This window comes from Rhipicephalus sanguineus, chromosome 7, assembly GCF_013339695.2.
Source record: "Rhipicephalus sanguineus isolate Rsan-2018 chromosome 7, BIME_Rsan_1.4, whole genome shotgun sequence".
NCBI lineage: Eukaryota > Metazoa > Arthropoda > Arachnida > Ixodida > Ixodidae > Rhipicephalus > Rhipicephalus sanguineus.
In genome coordinates, this window is record NC_051182.1 from 165,288,538 (window position 1) to 165,316,359 (window position 27,822).

At 46.6% G+C, this 27,822-nt stretch overlaps 2 protein-coding genes across 3 annotated transcripts in view; one reads left to right on the forward strand and one right to left on the reverse strand.

Annotated features, from left to right (window-relative positions):
- The window catches only part of LOC119400472 (protein argonaute-1), a 379,544-nt gene extending 373,076 nt beyond the window's left edge, over positions 1-6,468 (forward strand). For both annotated transcript variants that reach the window (XM_049418080.1, XM_037667527.2), the window contains 3 exons: positions 793-1,710; positions 5,005-5,232; positions 6,081-6,468. In XM_049418080.1, coding sequence (XP_049274037.1) covers positions 793-1,710; positions 5,005-5,232; positions 6,081-6,392 — 1,458 coding nt within the window. In that variant the 3' untranslated portion in view covers positions 6,393-6,468. The remainder of the gene's footprint in view (positions 1-792; positions 1,711-5,004; positions 5,233-6,080) is intronic.
- Positions 6,469-14,206: 7,738 nt separating this feature from the next.
- Positions 14,207-27,156, reverse strand: LOC119400474 (RING finger protein 151). Its single transcript, XM_049418083.1, has 5 exons — positions 27,060-27,156; positions 26,802-26,883; positions 21,714-21,964; positions 19,652-19,910; positions 14,207-17,656 (listed from the first exon to the last, which is right to left on the reverse strand). The coding sequence occupies exons 2-5, from the start codon at positions 26,833-26,835 to the stop codon at positions 17,271-17,273; spliced, it is 930 nt and encodes a 309-aa protein (XP_049274040.1). The 5' UTR covers positions 26,836-26,883; positions 27,060-27,156; the 3' UTR covers positions 14,207-17,270.
- Positions 27,157-27,822: the final 666 nt, after the last annotated feature.

Genomic DNA, 27,822 nt, shown 5'->3' on the forward strand with positions numbered 1-27,822 from the left:
TCATGAGGCGTGACCAAGGAGGTTTTTCAACCTCCTTGGGCGCGACTCTCCATCGTGTATCTTGAGTTATGTATATGGCATGTTAGGACTCGCCAAGGAGAGTAGCCGTTGATGGCCTTATGGTGGGTTACACATCTGGCACAAGTACAGAGTGAACGAGGGGACAAATCGTGAGCCTAACGCGTACCGCAAGTGCCCTCTCGTTCGCTCTTTTAGAGGAAGGGATTAAGGTGCCAAATTTAGGAGACGTTCCTTTTCAATGCGACGGTTCCACTCGGCCATGGCGGCGTCCGCGGTTCTTTCATTTTTCTCTGCGCATGTCCCCGTCGAAAGAAAAATAATAAATGGACCAATCCAGCCGGTGCTAATGGTATTATAGTGGTAGCGCTAAACTAACACGGAATGAGAGAAAACTGACTGTATATAGGTGCCGACTTTCGGCTAACATTACTTTATTGGAAAGATATGCTTACGACACACACGTGTCAACATTGCTGGAAGACAAACAGCACAAACAATGGCAGGTTTATTATCGTAGGCGTGCGCAGGGTTCACCATCAAAGGGGGGCGGGGCGAAGGTTCGTCGCAGCGCCCCAGCCCTCCTTTAAGTCCAAGTATGCGGCATGCAGACTGCGCACCCCCTCCCCCTCCTTGCGCACGCCTGTGTTCATTATAACGTGAACTGCGATAGACGCGAAGTCGCACGCATGCCGTCTCTGATGACAACTTGCGTGTCACATCCAAACCTTGTTCTTTCCCGTAGCAAAATCGGAGAATTCGATTTCGTTCCAGGAAATCTGCCAGTCGGTGCGCGACCTGGTGAACAGCTCCGAGGATTACCTGCGCGAATTTGGCATCAAGATCAGCACCGATCTGACGCAGCTCAAAGGTCGTGTGCTTGACCCGCCCACGCTGGTGTTCGAACACAGCTCGGTGATTAAGCCGCGTGACGGCACGTGGGATCTTCGCGGCCAGCACTTCTACAACCCGGCCACCATGGACCGCTGGACGGTGGTCAGCATGAGCCGGTCCGCGCCGCGAGACAGCGTCGACAACTTCGTCAAGATGCTCGTCCGCATTGGCAAGGAACTGGGCATGCGCATCCACCAGCCGCTCGACATTTCGGCGGCCGACCCCAACCGGCGTCCCATCCGCTCCATCCTCTGCGAGCAGCTTAAGAACCACGGCGGGCTCCAGATGGTCGTGCTCGTCATCGCCAAGACGACCAATTACGCCGAAATCAAGCAGGTGGCCGAGACTGAGCTGGGCCTGCGCACTCAGTGTGTGCTCGACAACAACGTGGTCCGCAAGTGCAACGCTCCGCTCGTGCAGAACCTGCTGCAGAAGATCAACGCCAAGATGGGCGGCACCAACAACAGCCTGCTGTCGCAGGAGAAGCCCTCGTTGTTCCGGACGCCCGTGATCGTGATCGGCGCCGACGTCTCGCATCCGTCGCCCGGCGACCGGGTCCGTCCGTCGATCGCCGCCTGCGTTGGCAGCCTGGACGCGACCCCGTCTAAGTTCCACTCCTCCATACGCATCCAGATGGAGCAGGACAAGGGGAACGTCGATATCATCCGGGAGCTCAAGGAGATGGTCAAGGAACTGCTCAGGGCCTTCTACCGCGCCACGAGGCAGAAGCCGCAACGAATCGTCTTCTACCGCGACGGCGTGAGCGAGAGCCAGTTCCTCGAAGTGCGAAACCGAGAGGTGAGCGGTCCCGTTATTTCTTCACAATACACCACAGGCAAGGGCGTCCGCATAACTTTGTTCTTGTGGGGGGTGGGGGGAGGAGTTTACGAGATATTGTCACGGGGTCGTGACGTCGACGAAGGCAGCAGTCAGCACGTCAAGATGAAACTGTTTATTAGGCCGAACTTGTGGCCGAGAAACTGAAAGCTACAGCAATACACTGATAGCGGCGAACAGAGCGTCGACCGTCGATCAATTGACAAGCGGTCAAGCGCGTCGGCTTTTATACAGGCGCTATGGAACTTTCCAGCAATATCGCTGGTGGCGGCGTTATCTCTCGACAAAGCTGGAACATTCGCGTGCGACGCGCAATCTTAACAAAACGATCTACTAAAATCGTGAAGCTTCTCGAACACTGCTTCGCGGCCAGGCGTCGAGCGTTGGTAACCGTCCTTGCTGGTCAAACTCGAACACATCAAAATAAAAGAAGCGGGCGTGGCAATATTTTAGTAGGTATTTCATCGCATATTAGATTGTTCGCAGACGATTGCATTGTGTATAGACAAGTAAAGAGTGACAGTGACCTTACCCAACTACAAACTGATTTGGAACGTGTCCAGGATCGGTGCTCTATGTGGAAAATGAACCCAAATAAGTCTGTCCACATTTCCTTTACAAAGAAGCGGACACCAATGGAGACAAAGAGCATTTTAGGGTGTGTCCAGATAAGATCGAACACGAGGTCCCGGTCACCATTTCCGATTTTGATGAAATTTACTGTATGCCTAGGCATTAGACCCAGAACAATGGTTTCGAAGTTAGTTTTGTGCAAAAAAAAATTGTTCGCCTGAAAAAAAAATATATAAATTTCAGCCGTAAAAAACACTTTTCCGCCAATTTCGCGATTTCTCAATTTTGAGCGCACCTAGAGAAAAAAGTGGTGCATTTCTTGGTCACAATATTTATTCCCGTCAAAGAAAAAGTGAAATAGTCTTATGAGCCTATTATTTCCCTCACTTGTTGAAGAACTTTTGAAGGAAAAAATCATAAACATACAAATCACACAAAATACCTGTATTTCAGGAAGTTATTGCTGCAAGCAAGTTAAAGTGAGGATAATGAAAATCGATACATATTAACTTTGGTATTTGCGCTCTCTTCTAAAGTAATTTCCGTGGTTTTATTGCGCTCCGTTTTACTCGATAATTAGTTTGAAACGTGAGTGGTTTACCAAAAACGCCTAAGTTTGAAAATAGCTTTCTCAAAAAGGCCACTTTTAATTTTTTTTAGAATCCCTCCGGTTGAAGTCAAGGACCTCATCTACTACTCCGCATAAAAAACATGGCTGATCCATCTGTCATAGGAATCGGTATAACACGAAAGTAAAACGTGTCTTCACAGACGTAGTTGAGCGTTTGTTGTTTATTGTTTCGCCCCGAGGGCGAAGGAATGAATGCTATAGCAACAAGTTGTAATGTCACGCGAAGAACGGCAAGCAGCTGGAAACTTGCAACGCGCTGCTCAAGCAGAAAGGACGCACGGAACGAACCAGCGGTTATAGAAACGTTGGAACGAACATGCACAGGATGAGCGCGAACTAACAACTGTCACAGTTCGACAGTTGAAGTGCGTTGGTCAAATACAAAGGAGGACGCACGAAACGAACACACAATTATACACAGGATGAGCGCGAACTGTCACTGTTGTAACGTATTTGTTTGTGAGCAGCGCGCTTCTTTCGCAAAACGGCCGCTGCAGTGAGCGAAGTGACCTTCGTGCCCTATTAGAGTCTATGCTCTATCTAACTTCAACGCAAACTTGCGGTGAGAGCGCAAGACGTACAGGGTAAGCGCGCGCGCACAAGCGACCACGCCCTGTGGAGGCGCGGAGGCGCACGCTCATCTCAACGCGTGGGGCGACGACCTTTAAAGCGCGCCTTTCGAGCCCTTCGCGCCATCTCGCTAGTGACAACGAAAACACGCTGATGTACCCCGATCTCTGAGTACCGCCACCGGCAAATGGTGTATATACATAGCACGCCGTTAGTATGACGAAGAGCGTATCGTCTGCGGCGGAGTCTTTTCGCGCTGGGGTTCCAGGGGTCGTAAGTTCGACTTCCGGTGACGGAACTTTCTTCTAGTTTTTTTCTTTGCCATATGTTAGTCTTTATATTTTACGTCATATCCGCGACGGAAATGCGTCAGTGGAGCCGCGGTGGACACCGGCATAAAACGCTTTCATGTTAAGAAACGTTGGATTATTTTGGTTGCTAAGGAGTTATAATGCGTCAAATGTGACCAAGTCAGCCTAGCTGCCGCGCCGTTCGTTATGTGCTGAAACTCGTGTATGATTTGTTCAACATAACCGTACGCGACATAATCACAAAGCAACAGCTACACAACAACAAATGCGCAGCCAGGTGTCATGATTCAGCAAGCTTTGTCTTGCAATTGGCCGCTTGACAAACTTGCAGCAGCGGCCGGTTGATGCTGTCGGCACTCACATTACATGAGTGCCGCTTCGACTGCGAATGAGCTCCGCTTGCGTGCCAAACTACGCTCAGAGGACGAAAGAGAGAAGGAATGCATCACTGTGAAAGTCGAAGGCTGTTAAGTTCCAACAAAAAAAATATACTATACAACGAAAACTCGATCTGCCGGCAATTTTGCAGTCTGTGGCCCCCTGAGAGGACAATGTACTTATTTTTTACCGCTTAGGAACTGCGTAGTCCCTAGTAGGCGCCGTCAAAACATGTGACGTCACGGCTAATGTTGCGGAAACTTCAAGGTGTCGTCGCCACCCACATTTTGTTTTTGCGCGTTTTCTCGCTTACTAAGCGTCTTCTCGCAGCAAGCGTGGTGTTTTTGGAATTGTGAAATTCACTAATATGAGAGAAATCGTTTTGCTCTTTAGCGTCAAAAAAAAAACAAAGCACAGTAAGTAAAAGTCAATAAAGTATTATACAGCTCTAAACCAATATGCAATACAACTTAAATCGTTGTGCATTAAAATGCCTGTTCAGTTCTAGGAAATCGTTACGGTCAGTGATTGTCACGATGGCTTCGGGAAGAATTTCAAAGCGCAATGGCGCGTGGTTGCATGCAGATGAAATGAACACTTTAGTCCTTTCAAAATGAGTCTAATTATAGTACAGTTAAAACACGACCTAACGAAACCCGATTTTACGAAATTCCCGAGCTAACGAAATTTTTATTTCCCGGCAGGTACCCACTGGGTTCGATCTTGTCAAACACCTGAATTAACGAAACTTGGCACCAAACCCTTTCGACGAAGTTTTCCCTGAAATTGCAGGTGAGCGCCATCCGCCAGGCGTGCAAGGAGATGTCTCCGAACGAGATGTACGAGCCTCCCCTAACCTTCATCGTGGTGCAGAAGCGCCACCACACGCGCTTCATGCCAGCCAACGAGCGTGACGGCGTCGGCAAGTGCCGCAACGTGCCACCGGGCACCACTGTCGACTCGGTGGTCACGCACCCGCTCGACTTCGACTTCTTCCTCTGCAGTCACTTTGGCATCCAGGTATACAGTGTGCTGCAGAGGGTGGCTTCAAGTCGCGATAGGCCAGTGTGCTTCGGTTTAGGTGCACGTTAACCAACACCAGGTGGTCCGACATTCCAGAGCCCGCCGCTACAGCGTCCCTCATAATCATATCGCGCTTTCGGACGTAAAACCCCAACAATTATTACGTCCGATTCCCAGCCACTGCGGCCTCAATTATACGGGGGCGAAATGCAAGTACACCCGTGTACTTAGATTTAGATGCACGTTAAAATGTGAGATCAGGTTAACACTAACAACTTTACTGCCGTTAGTTTCACCATCATAGGTTTACTAATCGAAGAGAAAATCAAGGTTTTTGGGGTAATAAAGTTTGCAGTAACGCTGTTGTTTGGGCTAGTTGGTGCATAAGCGTCTTTTGGCGCTGCACTGCTAAGTACAAAGCTTGGGTACGCAAGACACTCTTTAAAACTCTCTAATAGAAAGTTAGTGCCGGGGCCCCCGAGCGGCTTGCTTATCCCAGAGCTTACGTTTCTTTCTCTCCATGGTTGCGGCTGGCAGTGGCGTAAATCCAGAAAAATCACGAGGGGCGACAGATATCGTGCAATGGCAGCCATTTTGTTTTTATAGAAATGTATTACTTTAATTATATAAAAATTAAAAGCATGCTTTCAAAGAAAATTTAAAATTAAACTATGGCATGAGCAAACTAGCATTTAAGCGTACGTACTACGTAGCATGGCGAAGTTAGTTTCTAAGCCTAACTCGCATAGGTAGGCTCTAGCGTATACGCTAGTCTACGCTAGAGCCTCTAGCGATACGCTAAGGTGAGCTCGTCTATATCAATGTGGTACTCCTGGGCGCTGCAGGGCACGAGTCGTCCGGCGCACTACTACGTCGTCTGGGACGACTCGAACTTCACGGCTGACGAGCTGCAAAAGCTCAGCTATTACCTGTGCCACACGTACGCCCGCTGCGCCAGGAGCGTCAGTATCCCGGCGCCCGTCTACTACGCGCACCTGGCGGCCTACCGGGCCAAAAACCACATTGTGAGCAAAGTGGACGTGCCCAGCTCAGGCAGCGACTCCTCGGGAGGCAGCGGGGACAACGTCGCTCCCATTCAGTACGCCGAGGCTGTCCGCGTCCTGGACGAGCTCCGGACGTCGATGTACTTCGTCTGAGGCTGCCGCCGACTCCTAACATGTAAGTTCGCTGCACACACATTTCTTGCGATAAAGTTTGACCTAGCATTCCATTACCCGCCGCGGTCCTATGGTTATGGTGCTTGACTGCTGAGCTTAAAGTAGCGGGATCGATTTTCGGCCGCGACCTTAAAAGAACCCCACGTGATCAAAATTTCAGAAACCCTCCACCATAGGTCGGCAAAAAAATTGGAGCGCACTCAGACTCGCTCAATATATTTTGCTCTGAGGGCTCACTCGGACTCACTCACCAAAATTTTTCTCAACCGGACTCGCTCAGTCTCGGAAATCGCCAAGATATTACTCAGCGGGACTCACTCAAGACTCACGGCTTCACCTGAGCCTGAGTGAGCCTGGATGAGTCGACTCACGAGTCTGTTGGCATAAAATTAGCGTTTTTGATCATGGTGTCTCTGCGACACGCGTTTTGATCTTGTACCTTCAAATACGCGTTATCATCATATATCATCATTATATTACAACCCAGTAAGGGAATTTCTACGAAATACGCGACTCACACGAGATATCTTTATCAAGAACATCCCATTAGTCTGCGCGGGGAGGTCATAGCACCCCTTCCCCTAACTCACGCCTCTGATCAATAAATATTGAGATGTCGCATGAAAGCTAGTGTGCTGAGATGTGTGAATAGACTTGCGTATAAACATAATCCGATATAAGGCTGATAATAATGGTGAAAACGATGCTGAAAATGAGTGTATAGATAGGACAACAAGTCGGCAACAAAAGGGGGAGTTCACTCGGACTCACTCCAGAAATATATTTTGCGCTTAGGGCTCAGGCCAATATTTTCCTCAACTGGACTCACTCGAACTCAGACTCAGTAAAATTTTGTTCAACCGGACTCACTCGGACTCAAATTCACCAAAATATGTCACCAGGACTCACTCAGACTCACGGCCCGATCTGAGTCTGAGTGAGTCGACTCACGAGTGTTTGCCGACCTATGCCCTCCACTATACAGCGTCTCTTAGTCATATCGTGGTTTTGGCACGTAAAACACCGACAAATAATGTTGGGCTATTCCTACAACACAAGAGAAGGTCGAAGACATAGCGCCTGTCTCCGTCGGTTTTCCCTCGGTCGTCGTCTTGCCTTGTGAGCTAAATGCTGAAATGTTTCTTAGATTTCACCGTGCAGTGCCCAGAGTTCCACATTGAGCACAACTAAAAGACCGCCTGTCATATCTGGCCGCGGAGGGCATGTTAGCAAAAGAAAAACAACAAAATGCTTTGTTCAAGCTGCACCTTCAATATTTCGACTAATTTCATTGGAAAATAGTTCAGCGAGCCACCTTCCCCACTCCAGCTTATCATAAGTGCCACGTTGTGCTTGCATTTCGCAACTATAGAGCAAGAAAGGCACAAGGGAAGGCGAAAGCTTGAAGAGATGGAAAAATTCGGGAACAGCCGACGTTTCGACAAGCGGACTCGTCTTCTTGAAGTCCGCTTATCGAAACATCGGCTCCAGCGACACGTCGTGTTCCCGAATTTTGCAATTTTGCAACTATAAATACGAACTTAGAGATCGAAACCGAATTCAGAGATCATTGGGCATCAGTTTATATGGCTCAATTCGTAAGGCATATTAATGTGAACAATACAATTGAACTTCTGTCAACTCTGGCAATTGCACAAGCAGGGGCGTAGCCAAGGGGGGGGGGTTGGGGGGGTTCAAACCCCCCCCGAAATTTTTCAGTTTTGCTTGCGTATATAGGCATGCACACATACAAACGCACGCACGAACATACATAAAGTATGGTTGAACCCCCCCCGAAAAAAATTTCTGGCTACGCCCCTGCACAAGGGTGATTTGATTGAGGATAAGAGCAATGAGCGGGCTCTCAAGAATATTGAGGCAGATAACATGCATCCTGAAACCTTCCAGGGAAGGCCGCAACCACGGTTTTCTACAGTAAAACTCTACTTTTAAGCATCATTTCAACTCCCAAAGAAGATTCTGCTTACTTTCTATTTGTATTTCGCAACCTTAACGACTGACTTGTAATGGTTTAAAAAAACTGTACACGCCTCGCAGGCGCTTTGTTGTTAGACTTTGTAGGAACAACGCTTCTGTTTCGAATATGCCGGTATCCCTACTAAATATCAACAAGAATACTTCAATCGTAAAATTGTGCACCGGTACTTTTCTATATATACGCTACATGTGAAACTAGTGTTTTTATGTTTCTACAAGTTTTGTTGTGGTCGACCTATATAGAAGGTAGCCGTAACAGTCGCATTTGCTATTCTTTTGTTCCAGGTTTTCCCGGTGTAAAGTCTCCCCGTTCCTTTGTTCAAGCAAGCGGACGTACAACGTTGTTTCTTGTTATTTGTTCCAATAAATTTATTTTCTAAAAGCGAAATGTTGTCATGCAAACTAATCATTCGCAAGTTTGGAATTTTCTGAGTTACTCCAGAATAAAATAAACAGCTTTGGGTGTGTAACCTTTCAGACAATTTTTTAGCCTTTGACAGAAGTTTCCGCGAGTACATAACGCCACATCAGAAAATCTCAACATAGAAATACACATGATCATGTCTATCAAAGGTACCAACCATAGGCGTGCGCAGGGTTCACCATCAGGGGGGGGGGGGGGCGAAGGTTCATCGCAGCGCCCCCCACCCTACTAAGTCAATGTATGGGGCAGATTTTGCCCCCCCCCCCCATCTTACTGACTAGAAGGGTCAATGTACGGGGCAGATTTTGCGCCCCCCCTCTTAGGTGATTAGGGGGGGCGGCCGCCCCCCCTGCCCCCCCCCCCTGTGCGCACGCCTATGGTACCAACAATCCCAGTAAAAGACTACTGATAATTCAACTGCACGAAGCTCAAGTTGCCGGAAGAGTATTTGCACCTAATATCGGGGTCACGTGACCTGAGAAGAAACTTCATGTATGACGTCATTGGTAGAACAGCACGTCGCTGTCGACCCTGGATCTGGCAGTATGGGACACTGGCAATAGTGAACTGCGTAGGTGACGGCGCCTGCTTCATAGCCAGGCCCACCACTGGCAAGATAGGGATGCTAATGCAACGCCACGGAGAGCCCTGCCTTTCATTCGTTACTGTTCTGCCCAGGTCACGTGACCAAGTTTCCACGGGGCAGGCAGAACAGCTTGACTGCAAAAAAACATACGTGGATCAAAACGCGTATACATTGAAATCTATGTAAAGCGAAACTCGCCAAGCCGCACATGGGTTCTTAGGTGGGGGTTCGGGAATATTGTGGTGGAACGGGACAGTAAACACACCGAGACACATCGCTGTCTGCCAGCTCTTGTCTATCAACAACTGATAGCCAGCGCTGCGTCCTGTGTGTTCACTGTCCCATTTCTTGCGCTGTTTTGCCACAATGTTCAAGCTGTTATAGTTGAATTTATTGCCATGCTACACAGCACCGTGTAATGTTTATGCATTGCACAGCTCACGTACGGACTACATACACTTGCTTGCAAAAGCGGCAAAGGCGTCAGTTACGATGGGGAAGGAGCATACAGGCGTTCGCCACACCTGTATGCACGCGCTGTCTTTTAGCATGTTTCACAGCAGCTCCACGTTCGCTCTGCTCGCTCCATCTTCTTCATTGCAAATGGGTTGTTCGCTCGGCCTGGCGGATGACCCGACACGTATGAACAGGTGTTTGAAGGGACAGTAATGAGAAACAATGAATCGGATTAGAGTGACAAATTATTCTTCAAAATCTTTACTGTCGGTAATTTCACCATCACAGGTTTATTAATAAAGAATATAAAGCTCAATTTCCCTCTTAAACTGGCGCCACAATCTCTGCACATGAACGTCAGCGTGACGTCACGAATTTAAAATTTGTTCGTATTTTGGTCAGTGGCTCAACAAAATTTCTTAACTTGGCACATCGCCTCTTTCCCCTTTCCATGTAGGCTCTAGTAGACACTGTCAGAATCTATGACGTCCCAGTGAGTCGGTAGGGGAACTTCAGGGTGACGTTGCTGCCCTCATATTCTGGAGAGTCTTCTAGCGGAAAGAGTTGCTCTTTTTGGCAGTGTGAAAGGGTGATCTACTAATATGAGAAACATTGTTCCGAGTGTTCCAAAAATCCCGTGTTCCAACTTTCAAGGAATTTTCATCGCTCTAAAAAAGAGAAATTGTGCTTGTATGAACCAGCTCAAGCCATTACATTTTTTGCATCGAAGCTGAATCGGATATAAATAGAAAAATAGGCAAGATCCCAATCTTGAAACTGAAGATCAGTCAGTTCGTCACAACGAGCTTCATAGGAAAGAACGTGGTGGTGGACCTTTCCAAACATTGAAGGGCAGCAGGCTTTTGTGGGTTCCCAGCCTATTTTTTTTTTAGCAGTGCTATTTAATAATAATCCAACTTTTCTTTGACTGTAATGACCATTACTTCTGAATATATGGACGGTCACTATGGTTAAAGGGGCACTAAAGAGAAAAACGGTTTTTCTCGTGCAGTGGAACCTCGTTAATGCGTACCTGCCGGGAACGCCGCATAACTACGCACTAAACGGTAGTACGCATTAACCACCAAGTAAAAATTTGCATCTCCCCGCATACGCCATCGCCACCAGCAAAGAAATAAATACAGTGCCACAGCAAATATTGCCTAAAGTACCCACTGCAAAGCTTTTCCTTTCTTTTTCCCAAACTGGAGAAAAGATTCTGGTACTCTCGCACGACCGTCCGATAGCGCGCGGTGACGACGCCAAGGAGCATTTCGGAACTATTATAGGGTCCGGTATACGCATTGACCAACGTAGCGACAGAACGGACAGTGTCGGCTTTCCGCGATATATGTGTGTGCGTCTGTACCGCGATCTGCTACTAAATGAAAACTGACAGTTCCAGTGAAACGCGGTACGGCTGCGTGGAGCCGATCGTCTCCTGGCTAGTTGCGTGCAGCGCGTCGCCTGCTCGGCTCACGGCGTTACTACCGCGGCCGCCGGGCCGCTTGCTGTACCGCACGCGCGCATTTGTCGTGGGAGTGTTCTTCGTACCCACTTCGCCCCAGACCGTGCACAGATGCGCCGAGTAGCTTGTTCAGTTAACGCGGCGATGACGAACTTCCTGCAAGCGATGCGCACTCCGCGACGCTCTAGCGGTCCTGGCAGCGGACGGAAGCGCGTTTGCGTGGTCGCCCAATAAAAGCGTGCAGTATGTTTACGACAGCGCTACGCTTGCTGTACCGTGCGCGTGCGTTTAGCGTGATAGCATCTACGCAAAGAGGTTTCTCGTCGCCCACGACCAGCAACGCTCAACTCCGCAACAGCGAGCTGCTTTCGTTTCTACAAAGCGGCGCGCGCTTGAACACGGCCCCGCACAACGAGGCGGCAGCGATCGGCGGCCCAGCGCGTCCAGGTTGTCGCCTATTAAATGCGTGCAGTAGGCTTAAAGTAGTGCTGCACCGCACGCGTACCCGAGCAGATATCTGAAGATACTTATTGTGATAAGGTTGTCGGCGATAAGTCATGCTGGCGCGTTCGTCGGTGGCCGCCGCCTCACCTGCGTTCTTTCCCGATGCTTACCCGCAAAGGCATCGCCGCAATCGCGCGGAAGTCGGAATCGGTGATAGATCGAGCTACGCACTTCTCGAAAAGACTTTGGCGGCACATTGTGGCGTCGGGAAGTTTGGCGGCGCAGTAAAATTTTATGGCACAAAACGTTATCGCGGTACGCAGGGTACGCACTAACCGGTAGGCGTAGGGTGAAGCACTACGGCTTATGCGGTCAGCGAATGCATTAGGCTCTATGAGACTCGGTCGGGGATTCGTCGCAACTACGTTTTAACCGTTAGTACGCTTAAAGCGGGTACGTATTAACGAGGTTCGACTGTATTAGTAAATTACTGTTTCCACGATAACATAAACACCACGCTTGTTGCCAGATGCTTGGTAGTCGAGAAAACACTCCAAAAGAAAATGCGACGCCACCTTGAAGTTCTGCACCAGTCGCCGTGACGTCATAGATTTTGACGGCATTAGAGGTGTGCACGGGCTCCGGGTAGCCCGAAAGCCCGAGCCCGACCCGGCCCGCGGGCCGGGCTCGGGCGGGCCGACGTGTTTTCACCTCGGGCCCGGGCCGCGCTCGGGCTACTTGGAGTTTTATCGGGCCGTGCTCGGGCCCGGCCCAAAGCCCGACTCAAGCCCGAAATATGGAGAATGAGCGGGAATTGTTTTCCAGCACGCACACAGCGCCTTTTCCGCGACCGCCCTTTACCGCTTCTCCTTTCCATTCGCTACTTTAAACAAAAGGGGAGCAGGTAAAGCACTGCCTCTATTTCACTGCGACAAACAGAGAAGTAACACCACCTGAGCTGGTGACGGCGCCACGCGACTGTTCGCGTTAGATTTAAGGCCAAATCCCATATGAGTGAAAATGCACGCGACAGCGACGAGCGACCCGACGTAGATCGCCTTCGTGCAAGCTGACGGCATACCCCGTACACGTGACGGCTTTGGCGAGCGAACTCCATTGTTGCTGGCATGAGGCCGTCTACTTGTATTTTGTAATCTGTGTAATAGAGACTGTTCGTCGTGCGTCGTTTCATCATATCTGATATGCTCAATAAAATTCCAAATTACCGGAAAACGATGTTTTCTTTTCGCAACGAACCTTCAAAAAGCCGGGCCGGGCCCGGGATTGTGTTTTCTTAGGTCGGGCCGGGCCGGGCGGGCTCGCAGCCCTTTGCCGTCGGCCTCGGGCGGGCCTTCGACAAAGTCAGCGGGCCCGGGCCGGGCTCGGGCTCGGAAATACGGCCCGCACTGCACAGCTCTAGACGGCATCCGCTAGGGTTTACTCGTAGCGACTATACACAAGTGCCAGAGTACTTGGGAAATCGCGGAGGCGTTTGAAATAGTAAAAAGGGAAGACGCGTGCGTGAATTGCCCTTCTATTGCCCCAATTTATGAGGAAGTGGCTTTCCTGGAACGTGTGCATTTGTGATCTTCTATGCATGATAATTTTGCTGCCGTTTTTGGTTATCACTGGGGAAGTGCACTTTTGATGTTAATCCCTTTCCTACTCATATATACCTCTGGTGTTCTTCTAAAAAACATTCTGTTGTTGGACAGCACCTGTGTCGTCGTCTCTTTTTCTCATCTGCGCTATGTTTGCGCTGGCAGTCACAAATATTTTCCAACTCGCCCAATTTGCTACCCTGTTACAGGGCCTACATAGTTCCTCATCGGTAAAAGCTAAGGGCATTATCTTCCGAGGGTGCCAGAGACTTAACACACCAAGTTCCAGGAAATTTCGTTGAACCGATGTGGCCGAAATCCGAAAAAAAAAAATTACTCAAATCCGTGACACCACCGTCGAAGATTTCCGCGGGCAATTTAAAAGTGAAACTTTTGACATTGATTTTATAGTCTATTAATCAACCTATGGTGTAGTGAAATTAACTACACTAGAGTTTTCAGGGCATAATCTATCCGTCAAAACTAACTTTTTGTTTTGCTTTAGTGTGCCTTTAAAGAAAAGGTGAATTGTCATAAGTTAGCACTGTGCAGATGTGCTGGCACCACGGAGCTTCAGCACCCCTGTGCTGGCCAACAAATGTTTGGATACGCTGCTCTACTCTTCGCAGCAGGTTTGCCTGGCATCTGATAAACTTGTGTTATGAAGTTCAAAACCTGCAGGCACCTTGAGGTCAACATACACAATTTCTCCTAGTTGAAATATTTATTCCGAATCAGGTTGAAATATAAGTCTACACAAAGAAAAAAAAAAGCATCTCTGCGTGCCACAGGAAGCCATACACTGTAGCAATTGTAATGAGGAATCGCTTTTGAAAACAAGCTGTACATTGTCTGTATGGCTCACCAGTGCTTAAAACAAAACTGGTACTAACCATTAGAAATTATACTAGCACAAAAAATCAAATGCTGCAGTTTTTTGCACAGTACCTTGCCTAGAAAAACAAGTGTAGGTCACAAACAAAAGGACAACAATTCCCTGAAGCAACTGCACACATTCAAATACTCAGACTTGTTCCACACTAGTGAAGGTAAAGTACTCTTTGAGCATCATCAGTGCTCCAAAAAAAAAAATAAATAAATAAACGAAGCACGTGTACAACAAAAAAAAGCGAAAGAATACATTGAGAATGATATATCACAAAGGCATGGAGATACTACTCAGAACCATTGGGAAACCGCAATGACAAGCATGAAAACAGCTTTCAACATTCAAGCTTGCACAGGGGCAGTTGACAGTTTGTTCAAAGCTACAGTTGCAAGTGCCACCCAGAGCGGACTTCAACACATCAACAACAACAAAAAAGAATAATCAAGAAACTAGCTCTTCTAAGTCACGGGTAGGACACTGGTACAATAGGTTCAAAGATCAAATCATGGCAAAATTAAACAGGCACTAAATTGAAACCTCCAATCAGTATAGACAGAAATTATTCTCTCAGGACTGTATTGCTATTAATTTTACCATCATAGGTTAATTATTAGAACAGAAAGTGGAGGTCAAAGTTTCATCTTTAAATTTCACACCTAAACTTCAGCCCATTACCTCGAAATGACATCAGGAATTCCAAAGTTTTCTTGCATATTTTTGGCCACATACGTTCAATATTTTCTGACACTTGCCTTGTTAAGGCTTTTGGTGCCTTGGAACACAATATAAATAATTTTTTGCGACAAAACGATTCCATAGGCCCTAGCAGAAGTAATCAAAATCTACGATATCATGGCAAGCTGGTGAGGGAACGTCAAAGCAGCGTCACCACCTTTATTTTCATATTGCGAGTTTCCTCTCTTACTGAGCATCTTCTCACCGTAACAGTGGTGCTCTTTCGGTATTGTGAAATTGGAACTTACAAATACGAGAGAAATTTCTCTGTAGCGTCTGTTTAACATCGCTTATTACCTTAACCCTGGCAGCCTTTCACAATGATGGCACCACTGACTCATATTCCTCATCATTCAGCAAAAAAGTGTTTCTAATGCTCCTGTCTTCATTTGTGGTCTTTGCTAATCAAAAAACAAGGTATGCACTATGCTTAGAAAAATTTAGATGCAACCAGTTTTCTCTCGAATATTAATGTAAACAGTGTCTAGGAGCATTCAGTATTTGACACTGGCTGGAGTAAGAAATCTCTTAGTAGGATGTGATGTGGTATGCAAATGAAACACTTGAAACATCCTCCACATCCCATCACTGAGAGTGGTGACATCCTGTCGTGCATTACTTCACTTGAGAGTCAATGCTACTGAAGCCCATGTCTACAAAATAACCACGCGAAACAGCAATCCAGTTTTCCGAAATTAACAGTCGTAATGTGGCATGCCAGGATGCCATAGCTGTCTAGCACAGAGTAATAGACAGCTATGCACAATACCGAGAGAGAATATAAAATACATATTTGTTCTAAACTGATAGGCCACCACTCTTGCACAAATGCTCATCTTATAGCAGCCCCTTTAACATCCCAAAGCAACAATTTTAAAATGATGTGTGCAAGAATACTTAGCTAGATTTCACAAAGGCTTTTCTCACAAGTAATGCCCGTTTTTTTTTTCCACAACCAAATCCCACGAAGCTTTTTGGATGACCACTTTCACGTATTGGTAAAGCAAAAACACCCAGTGTGCACATTCAGTTGCGCCACTGTCCACTGATAGCCTCTAGTCCCCTGTAACATCTTCGCTAGTACTATACGTGAGATGTTTCATTGCATTCGTAACAGAAAGCAAACTCTGAGCTCAAGTCAAGAAAGCATCAATACAAAATTCAAAGCTTGCACAAGGTTTGTGACACAGAAATTGCTTCTGGACAAAGCAAATGCCTAGATTGTGAAACATTTTTTTGCTGCTTCAGGCTAATGATATTTTAAACAATAAGCTGTCTTGATGCTTTTCAGCTGTCCCACTTCCCTAGCAATAATAGAAAACTGCAGCACTTGTTGCAACAGTTATTCATTAGAGAGTATGTTTGCATTGAGAAAAATTCATTTGCAAGTGTTTCTTGAGCCTTACGTAAAAATTAAGGATGTGTAAGAAAGAATGAGACAAAACAAAAGGCAGAAAGAGAAAGGAGAGAGAGAAAGAGAATCAAAGAAAGAAATAAAGAGCAAAGCTGCCTTAATTTTTCTTCTTTTTTTTTTCTTTTGAGTCTGTTGAAATAAGCATTGTGAGGGTGCCAAACAGGAGCTCCAAGTACGAATTGTTGCCAGTGATACATGGTAAATGTAACAGAAAAATTAAATGGAATAAAAACCTAAAGTAACATGTTAACTGCAACTCAACAAACACACATTTACAACAACAACTGCAAAAGTTCGATGAAGCCAAAACTCTAAATCTGTAAAGGGGACCATGAGGCGATGCGAAGCCGGAGCACTTGCACGATCGCGTTCCGTTGGCGTTCGTTGGGCATGCTGCCGACCTCGCGTCGTGGAACGCGAAGAGGGACGCTATGCGCATCGTATCTTCCATCTAACCTGGCCGTTAATTCTCACAGGGCGAGCGGGGAACGCGGTCAACAGGCGGGCGAGAGGGGGGCAGCATAGGAGAGGAGAGAGAAGGGGAGGGGACGCGAATGCGCTCGAGCTCATCGCGGCGTTGCGTACGAGAGAATTTCGGCATGTCTAGCCCGCGTTTCAGAGGAAGAGTGGAAAGGGGGAGGGGTACGGGAGAGGGGGAGGGGAGAGGGAAAGTGGAGAGGTGAAGGGGAGAGGGTGAGTGGAGAGGAGGTGTGTGGAGAGGGTATGCGCATGCGCAGTAAGGGTGGTCACGCCGCACACCACCGGATTGAGCTCGGCCTTAAGATACTTCGCATCTAAAACTGCAAGCAGTTGTCTAAGCTAGTCCTATGGGACTGCAATGCTCAGGCGTTAAAATCAACAAAGATCTCGAGTGACTCATGCGAGCCCTCGGAGTGTGGACTCCAGCTACGATCGGAGTCGCTTTCAATCTCGTCCAGAAGTCGCGCCGTTCGCGTACCGAACAGAACCCCCGGATACAAGCTGCTGCCACCAACGAAGTTGTCGCGCATAGTGCGACCCGTCCGCAGTGCCACGGCCGACCGGTGACCACGCTGGCCCGATGCTGCCATGGTTTCGGCACAACGAAGCCGCGTTCCAAGGTCACCTAGGCTGTTCTGCAGGCCTTCCACAGTGTCACCCAATCGGCGCAAAGTGTCACGAAGCCTGTTTAGAGCATGTGTTGTGTCCTCGGCCTTGCGTTTCCAATCGTCACGCTCGGATGTGGCATCTGAAAAAAATGTTTAGACACAGACCTGTAGGTTTATGCACAGATTGTTCATATGCAGTGGACCTATCCTTGAGAATGTTTAATAACAATAAGTTTGATAAACAGCATCAATTTGTAAACGAAAGTGTGATATATCAGAAAATGAACATACATACAACTAAAAACAAAACAACACTTTTACTAACATTGCTCCCCTGTGCATCGAGAAAGTGTCCGTGTAACAGTGCGTTCTCATGGCACGACTCATCAACAATCGGCCAGAAGGCTTTTGTATAGGCATCCAGAACTACCATCCCATCACTTTCCCACGCTTTTAGAAGGAACTTGTCGGCCAACTGAATTCACTCTGATGAAGGCCGGTCCACCTTCCGCAACGTTAGTAAACAAATTGTTACGTGTTTTAGACGTGTGTGTGTTCATTTTCTGACATTTGCCGGGTTCAGCATATACTTTTTTCTTAATACATACACACACACACATACACACATATATATGAAAACATGACTGCTTTAAACATACTAGACAGTTCTAGCTTCTCTGTATATACGTAATGCTTGGTTACCAGTGCACAAACATGTGCAGCTGCACATCATTTTGATGCGCAGAGTTTAATAAAAAGAGGTCATAGTGTTGTCACTGACCATATGAAACTAATGTGCATTTGACAACATGCAGTCCTATTTTATATTACTTCAACAGGGACACCAATATCACAAAAAAAAAAAGAACTCTTGTGTTGCTGGTTAAACCTTCAAAGTAAATATCTGCACCCACCTCACTGGCTACCTCTACTTTTCACCAAAAGTCCAACATACACGTTCTATTGGCATTTTCACTTTACTTCAGGAGATGGCTTGAGGTTGAATGTTCATAACTGCTTCTAGAAATTTGCCGTATTCACTTATTCACTCCTAAACTGAAGGAGCACAAACCACATTCTCAGTGGCTCTGCATTCAATTCCAATGAACCAGCTTTAGGCAAAAAAGACATCGTTTTCGCCTTTTACGGGTTAGCAGTTTGACCCCTTTTCTTTCCTTGTGCATTTGATTACCGCAACAGACATATATTGAGACAGGCCTGCACACTCACAAATGTCAGAAACCTTATCACTCTATGCAGAGATGAAACTGGCAAAAATAAGCACGTGCCGATCGTTATGTTATGTTAAGTGTTGGCTTAATTAATTTGTTTATTTTCCACATGCACTGCTTTGCAGAACGGCTTCTTGGCCCTGTCAAGATCATAGACGTGCGCAGGGGGTGCCCCCCCCCCTTAATCGCCTATAGGGGTGCGCCAATTCTGAGCTTTACATTTAGCCAGTTGGACCTTTCACGTCATTTTTAATGTGCAGGGTTATGGCTACGCATGTTTTTTGACAATAATAGTGACCAAGGACCCCTGATGTTGCATTGTTGCTTTCAAGGAACTGTTTACTTCCCATCTTTACCCCAGAAAGTTGGGGATCAATGGCAGGCCTTTGTAAGAAGCAAGTCACCACTTCATTTTCATTTTTGCATCCATTGCAGTGCTTCATACGAAAAAATAATAAATTCTCTAGCTCTTATAGTGCAAAGTTGCTAAAGTTAAAAATATAAAAACTATAAACTGACCCGACTTTGGACTATAAGTGGCTGGAGAGTTTATTATTTTTTCATATGAATTTTCACCCAGCCAGACAGATCTCTGTCAAATATGTTCACATTTAAATTGCAGTGCTTGTTTTCTTTCGTCGACCAAGTGAGGGGGGGGGGGCACTGCGGTCAAACTTGGCTCTCCCTAATAAAAGAACCCTGCACACACCTATGGTCAAGCTCTTTCAGAACCTCTCAGTAAAATGTCATGATCATCACTGAAGTTATTATTACTATTTGCCTTTTTTTTTGCTGTTTGATTCCTCCAGCTGAAGCATGGAAATGGTATACTATTATGCAAGCTCATGCCCGATTTAAAAAGAAGAAAAGGAAGAAGGGGGGGCAGCACAGAAGGGCACCTACCATCTAGCTTTCGCTTCAGCTCATCCACACAGCTGTGGGTCTTGAGACGGTCTCGTGTCAGCACAAGTCCACAGCCTCGCTCACACGTGACTTCGCGAAGCGGACACTGCTTCACGTGAGATTCCAGCTCCCGACGTGGACACCGGTGCTCGCATGCCTCGTGCGGACAGTTGACCTCGTGAAACTCGCATGCATTCACGTGGTTCACAAAATTTTCTGCAGGCACACGGGCATCGCAGCCAGAATTTCGGCACTTTACCTGTTATGACCATGATCAAAGAAAGAGAAAGCGAGAGCAGCAGAAATATTAAATGCATTGCCGTCCATCTATAAGAAGTCGCTGGGTACAACATGCCATTAAAAGGACATTTCAGAAAGATTTCTGGCTGGCAGTACCCAACAAAAGATTCAGTTTACGAAATGTGTGCTGCAGCCTGCAGGCACCGAGGAGATATTACGTGCAAGCAAGTAAAAAACACAGCACTATGGACAGAAAGTCTCTGAAAGAAGGCCTTCACAGAAAAAACCCAGGGGCCCAACCCTGTATACACGTTTTGTGATGGAACGGAACATCACGAGGGAACAAGAGCGAGCAAGCAGTCGATAGGCGAAGGGAAAGCGCCCTGGAAGAATGCGTCCTGTTTCGATCGTCTGCTGGGGGACCGTATAATGAATTCGGAAATGCTTTCAATGCATGAAGAAATAACGAATTATTATAAGTGAACATCAGTATTTGGGGGCATTGTTTTTCAGAACTTGAAATTGATGAGTGCAATCACTTAGCAATTGATTTGTGTTAATGTCGTGATCGGGCGCTAGGTGGTATCGCAATTTCACGAGACATTTGGCGGTGGTGCTGGTGGCCATTTTCACAAACTGTCGGCGTGGGATTGGATTAAGACAGCCACAAAGCAGGCTAATTCTCTTCTCCGGCTCGAGTGCTTACATTTTAATCCAATCCAAGTCGTCCAAGGACCGTTCTACATCCGCTGTATCGGATGGAATGGTGTCTCCGTCCATTCTTTGCGTAGCAAATGACAAAATGATTGACAGCACTGCCTCTTCCAGTTGCTGATCTCTTATTTGACCGTCAGGCGTGTGCATGCGAGCCTCGTCCAATCCCGTGCAGCGTCGTGATAAAATTCAATACAGACACTGTCAACTATGGCCCCTTAGAAGAAAGAAAAAATAAAAATAAAAGGGAGTGGGGGCCAAGCAAGTGTAGCACTCCCACTGCTTGTTCCTTTCTTCTTCTTTTGCACTACTAAGTGGCCATAGTTTATGTACAGCTTAAACTCGATTTAACAAATTGATGACCACGCTCAAATTACTTCATTAAATAGGGAAGTTTGTAAGATCGAGAAAGAGATTTTTCGGTCCTTCAAAATCTAAAATATTAACATAGCAATACACAAAGGCTATCATGGCATTGTTTTTTTCCACCAATCAACACCTGTGCCTACGAAAAGTCTACGAGGGAGGCCCGAGGATTGCCAGGATATGGAGCATCATATGTTGCCTGGAAATAGAAGGCACGCTGTCTAAGTGATGCACGCCAGGTAGTCTGTCACGTGAAACTATGAAAGGCTATCGATATGCCAAGACACAAATGTAGTAATTATGCGAGCATCAGCGCTGTGTGCCGCATTCACTGTGAAATAACGAAAGCAACCATCCAGTATGTAAGAGTGCTGCAGAGTGAATTGCTCTGTACCTGGGCATCACATGGCGTGCAGTCTCGTCAAGATAAAATTAGTTTCGCAACCAGGGCACCTAGATGTTGGAACACGATAGTGTTAAAGCACATGCTAGAAAAAAAAATCATGTGTCAAAATTAAAATAAAATCACCAATTTCTAGCAAGTTGTTTCAGGAAAAACTTCGTAAAATTGGGTTTGAAGGCCAAGTTCGTTGATTTGGGTTCATGACAGTACTGAACCCTAGAGGCATTTGCCAGGGAATGGCAATTTATTCGTCAGATCACGAAATTCATAATAGATCCTAGTTTTCAACTATAGTATGTACTGAACAGAGACAGCCTTGCGGAAAGAACTTTTGCTCACCTTGAGACGGTTGACCATGTTTTGTACGAGAGGCAGGGTAGGCATGAAGGCCGAGACGGCACGCTTGCGACACACGGGGCAGCTGTTGTTCTTGCGGACCCACTCGGAGATGCAGCGGCGACAGAAGACGTGCCGGCAGTGGCACTCGACGGGCTCACTCAGCACAGAGTGGCAGATGACGCAGATCAGCTCCTCGTCGGGCTTGGGGTCATAGTCTTCGAGTGTCAGCTCTGGGACGGTGCAGTGCACGGCTAGTGGACATTAGCCAGAATGGACACGTTAGCCCTCTTTGAAGATAGATATTGGTACGATAAACCTTGCTTGGCTACCATATTTTCTCGCGTATAACCAGCGCAAAATATACAGAAATTTCAGAGGTAAAGTCAGGGTGCGGGTTATATGCGAATTTCGGTTTGTGAGTTGGCTTCACTTCAATACACGGGGACAGTTTTTTTCCCTGCAGTTTGTAGTGGGGGTGCAGCTTATATGCAGGGGTGAGTTATACATGAGAAAATATGGGATGTATCCCTACTGCAAGTATTGGGTGCATCAATCGGATCGCAGATCAGTGGATAGAGCAAAATGTTTATTTTTGTGTGACTAAGGCAATGAAATGTGCACTCTCATAGCAGCACATGGAGAAACAAAGCAGTGGGAGTTAAACTTGGAAGAACCTGCTACAACTCAAAGGCAAATTGGTTGCTTGTTCTGGATGCTTTAAGCGACGAACAATCACTGAACAGGAAATGTTGCTGGAGTCAACATTTCGACAAGAGAACCTGTGTTCGTCTGGGCACTGCAGTTCAAAATTAAGAAAGGTGTACCGATTGCTTCTACATGACAAAATATGGAGAAGGAACAGTGACATTTGGCCTTTTCAACCTTTAAAAGGAATATTGCACTAACCCAAAGATTGCCTGAGAATGACAATATAGGTCGCCCTTTTTAAAGTCAATGCTACACATTTCGTCTTTCTTTTAGTTGCCCCATGAAAAAGAAGCAACTCACAACCATGTCGCCACATTGTGACAGCATAGGATAAGAGTAGGCAAATGCAAAGAGCACCATACAAAATATGAGCCAATTCCTAAAGAATTCACTGCAACTGTTACATAATACACCTGTTCTGATTTTATCCTAGAGACAGCATCATCATCATCAGCCTGACTGCGCCCACTGCAGGGCGAAGGCCTCTCCCATGCTTCACCAATCAACCCGATCCTGTGCTTGCTGCGACCACATTATCCCCATGACAAACTTCTTAATTGCATTTGCCCACCTAACTTTCTGTCTCCCCTTGCACACCTGCCTTCTCTTGGAATCCAGTCTCTTACTCTTATGATCAGCTGTTATCTTGCCTACGTGCTACATGCCCATGCCCATTTATTCTTCTAGCTAAACATCGTAGGTGTAGTGTGACAACCGTAGGAAGGAACAACAGAGACAGGAAAGAGCGCTGTACTTTCAACTGAATTTATTGAAGATACTTCGGCCACTTTTATACAAGGTGCAAGGTTGCTGCGCACAGGTGACAACATGTGTGTGATTGTGCATAACATTGAATGAATATTCTCTATCAGATAGCTGAAGTGATGGTGTGCTGATGCATCGACCCACGGCCTTCCTTATAAAAAACACTTCCATAATCTGTTTGTTTTCACTTTCTTCGAAAACCTTGTCTCATGGAATAGAGGATTGCATTTGCATTCCTTGCAATGCACAGCCACGTGGCTACCATATCCATTTTTTTATGTTGTATGCATGCTGTCTCGCTCGGTCATTAAAGGGACACTAAAGGCAAATATTAAGTCTACGTTGATTGCTGAAATAGCGGTCCAGAAACCTCGTAGCGCTGCTTTTGTGCCAAGGAAGTGCTTATTTTGAAATAAAATCACGTTTTCAGTGGTCCGCATCGCGTTAGCGCGCTTCAAATCTCCCGCCTGAAAATACGACTCTCATACGTCACTGCTGCCGTGCCCAACGTTGCCCGCTTTTACTGCGCGGCCGCCGACACTAGTAGCAGCCGAGCGGAAGTAGCGGGACCCACAGTGGCAACAACGGCGCTGCGGCAAAGACTTGCTCGGATGGGCACATTCAAAGCCGTCACCAAGTTGCGGTTGGTCTCATAATCCTCAGTACGAAAGTGCAGCGAGCACACACGCAGAGGTTTTGACTGTTTAGCACACTGGCGCAATGGCATGACACTAAGCCACTTCGAGCGTAAGGGTTCATTCCGCGGCACCCAGTGAAAAGACACACCGGTTTCCTTGCGGCGGCGCTGGCGTTGTGCACCATTCGGGCATCCGGCAATATCACACGCATGCGGCATTTTGTCAAACTTCCTGTCAGAGCGACTTTCACGAGCGCGCAAAACACGCATGGCAGTACGCGATCCCGAAACTACCACTGAGACGGGCGAGGCACAGCTCGGCGAAAACGGAACCTTTGAACCACGCGCGCCGTTCCCCATGGCAACGCCACGGAGGTTTTGTTTTCCATGAATCAAGCGGAAACGAACAAACAGCATTTTATTACGTCTTTTGATGCTCGAAATGTTCTTTTTTTACTGCTGCTAGTTTGATTACTAGTGATTTATTGTAGGCCGACTTCCCTACGTCATCGGGATCACTTCGAAAATGTCCCACTCGTGGCGCTCATCATGTGATACATTTAGCTTAATTTCTCAGTAAGTAGGGCACTGCTGTTTATAATATTGCCGTTTTAGAAGTTGTCATACATTGGGCTTTCACTCTGACATATTGTCCTGTTTGTCCTACGTATATCTTTCCACAGCTCAACAGTATTTGGTATACATCTGATTGGCAATCAGTAAACCTGTGCTCATGACGAATGTTGCACGGTCGACTAGTCTTGCTGCTATTTAGGACACACACTTTGGAAAGCTTGCAAGGGGCGGAAAACAACAAATTGATATCGTATCTAGTCGCTATTTTCTTTGAATTGTGAGACAACTTGTGTACATACGGTATAATATGCCCACTTTGTTTTTTTCCTTTTGGGCCTGTTTTTTTTGCACTTTACTTTCTGCAGGAGGGTTTCGCAAACTGGTATGATGACACTGTTGGGATAGCCAGCAGCTTTTAGTCTTTCGATTTGGTTAGCTAGACTGACCTCAGCCTTGTGCTCACATGATTTGTGAAGGGCAGCCTGAATATTGGCAATGCCTCTTTTGATTAACTTTAATGGGCACTATCAAAACGAAGGACATTCTTAGCGCTCCTAGGCAGATAGCACCAGCAAGTATGTCCATTTTCAAAAAACGAAAGGTTAACGTCTAAATACTGGATGCCCTTGTCTCTTGGCAGTTTTTCTCTGTTGTTCCTTCCTACTGCTGTCGCGCTGCACCTGTCGCGAATCACCAACTCGCCCAATCGTCCACCTTGAGCACCTACGATATTCAGCAAGAACCAACTAGCCCAAATTAAGCTTTTGTTTATCCTTCTTGATTTCAACTAATATGTCCTTAACGCACGTTTGTTCCCCTGTCACTCTTCCCTCTCTTGTCCTTTAAGGTTACCCCTATTATTTTCCTTTCCATGGCTCGCTGCGTCATCCTCAGTTTAAGTTAAACCCTCTCTCTAAGATTCCAGTTTTCTGCCCCATTCGCAAGTACCGGTAGGATGCTGCTGTTGCACACCTTTCTCTTGAGGGATAGTGGTAAACAGCGGTTGCCCTACAGACAAGTGTGATTTTATGTAAAGGTACTAAATGTACCCAGGTTGAATCATTATAAATGCCGCCAACAAATATGCGATACTGCTGTACAATGTGAACGTATCAGAAAATCGCATCAGAATCCATCAAACAAAATGGAACAACAGAACACAACAGCCCTACCATGCTGCAACATGCTTATCGAGAACTGTTTCAAGGGTAACGAGTTCAACATACAAAATACCCCTCTGCAGTAATCTGTCGCAATCATACTTGTAAAAGAAACACCCTTTCCATCGTTTGCAAGGTTCACTCAAAATCAATTGACAAAGGTGTACACTACCTACAATAAGCAGGCTCTTTTACTATAATAAAGGTTTGGTCTGAGTCTAGTTATTCTTCTATGAAAGTTACCGGTGCAAAACTGTTTCTACAAGACAAAATGGCTACAGAATGCTACATTCAACAAAGGTAGCAATGTGGGCTGGTTACCACATCTTGACTGAAGGGAGTTGAACACAAAAGAATACAAACACAAAAATGTCCACCATGTCTTCTTTTACCCTTGAATTTTTATGCACTTGACTCAATTCAGTCTAGCTTCCCTTCAATGCAGAAGCTGTTAACTTTTGTACTGCGCTTACGTCATGCCTTACACGGGGTCTACAAAATGCAACATCTCAGTATTAACCACTGAGCGCCCTCAACCAACATATTTTTTTAAGAGCTTGCGTGGATTAACAAAATATATAGCCAGTTGCGCTGATAACTGGTGCTTCGATTATTTATACAACTACACTTTCATCGTTAAAATAGAGGCTGCAAGTTTCCATTTACAAAGCACGTCTACATGTGTATTAAGTGTGTTTTTAAAACCACTATGCTCAACGCTGGAGAAGTTGCATTATGAGCATCTCATTGAAGCTTTGACGTGAGCATGCCTAAGTTTGCTCGACAATTTTCATTCACGGGCAGGGCACACGAACCGAAAGCATCGAAGCACAGCGCGGATCGTTGAGTCACTGGGCCGTTTTAACTAAATGTGAGAGGTTGGCGGGCTGCGCGCCAAGACGTCTATGAGATGATGCACACTTGCGGGCCCTTTCAATCTTGCTAAAACGTGGTAGCAAATCAAAACAGGATGAATAGACTTGCTTTGTCCGTTACCGCAAAGGCACACGGTCGCCTGAAAAAAAAGTAAGAAGCGTTCGCCGAACTACGAAATAGGATATGGAGCCTAAAACACTCACACTTCCCTGGAAAAACTATTACAATCGGCGTGCTTCCCAAGTTTATTTCTGCCGTCAGCACGATTCCTCAAATTCAGTCAGTATGCGAGAGGTGAAACGTCCACGTTCGTTTCTTTGAGGCGCTCTTTGTTCAGGCTGTTCGAAGTACGAGAGGGCCGCTTACATGACGCAGAGGACGACGACCTGCGGCGAGCCATGCTTCTTCGAAGTCGGGAGGTCCGGAAAAGCCCGCCGAACGAAGGTGCCTGGGTGGAAACGAAAGTTTGACGAACACCCGAGGGCAAGGACCAACGAATACCGCGCAACCTTTGTACCAACCTTTGCGTTGTACAGTGACAGCGCAAATCCACAATCGCTGCTTCGTTTCAGAAAATGGCGTGCCTCCCGCTTTGTAAGAAATGTAAGAGTAAGCGCGACTTACCTGCTGCAGTCGTGAGGATACTCGACAAGCTAACGCGATGGCAGCACGGCCGTTCTCTCCACCTGTCTGCTCGCTTCGAAGATTTTCAAAACTGAAAGTGCGAGCGAGAGCGCGTGAGAGAGAGACAACCGTCGCAAGAAAGGAGTAAGTAGAGATGCAACATTTGCCTCATCGAAGGAGCAAGTTAGGTGCTGCCATCTGACAAAGGTTCTTTATTGTGGAGGGATTTTCGAATGCTGTCTGTGCGATCACGTTCGTATTGGACCTGCAAGAATTATTTAGATACATGCCGAGCACGTTGGCAAAAGGCAGGCAGGTGGATTTTAACACGCTCTCAACATATTGCTATTACATTCACATAATTTTATCTTATCAGAGTGACAGCTTCGTGGTGCCACCAGCTGAAACGACTGTCGCTCAGCCGATGCTGTTCTTCGTACGGGACCGCTTGTAGGCATTCAATGGACAGGTGCATATGTACCCTGACAGTGCCTTCTTCTCTCTTCTTTCTTTCTTTTAATCCCTTCATCCCTTCCCCTCAGCGTAGGGTAGCAAACCGGACGCGCGTCTGGTTAACCTCCCTGCCTTTCCTTCCTCCTCCTTCATAGACATAGTAGTTCATGCGTGTGTTCGTTTCTTTCATTGCGGGAAGGTTGTTTTGTTGTTGTGACAGGCAATCATGGGCGTCGTTAGGATTTTTTAAATGCTAATGCATTTCTTAGTCGGGCTATATGAGGCGTCCGACGTTGTCCGCGCGCCTCTC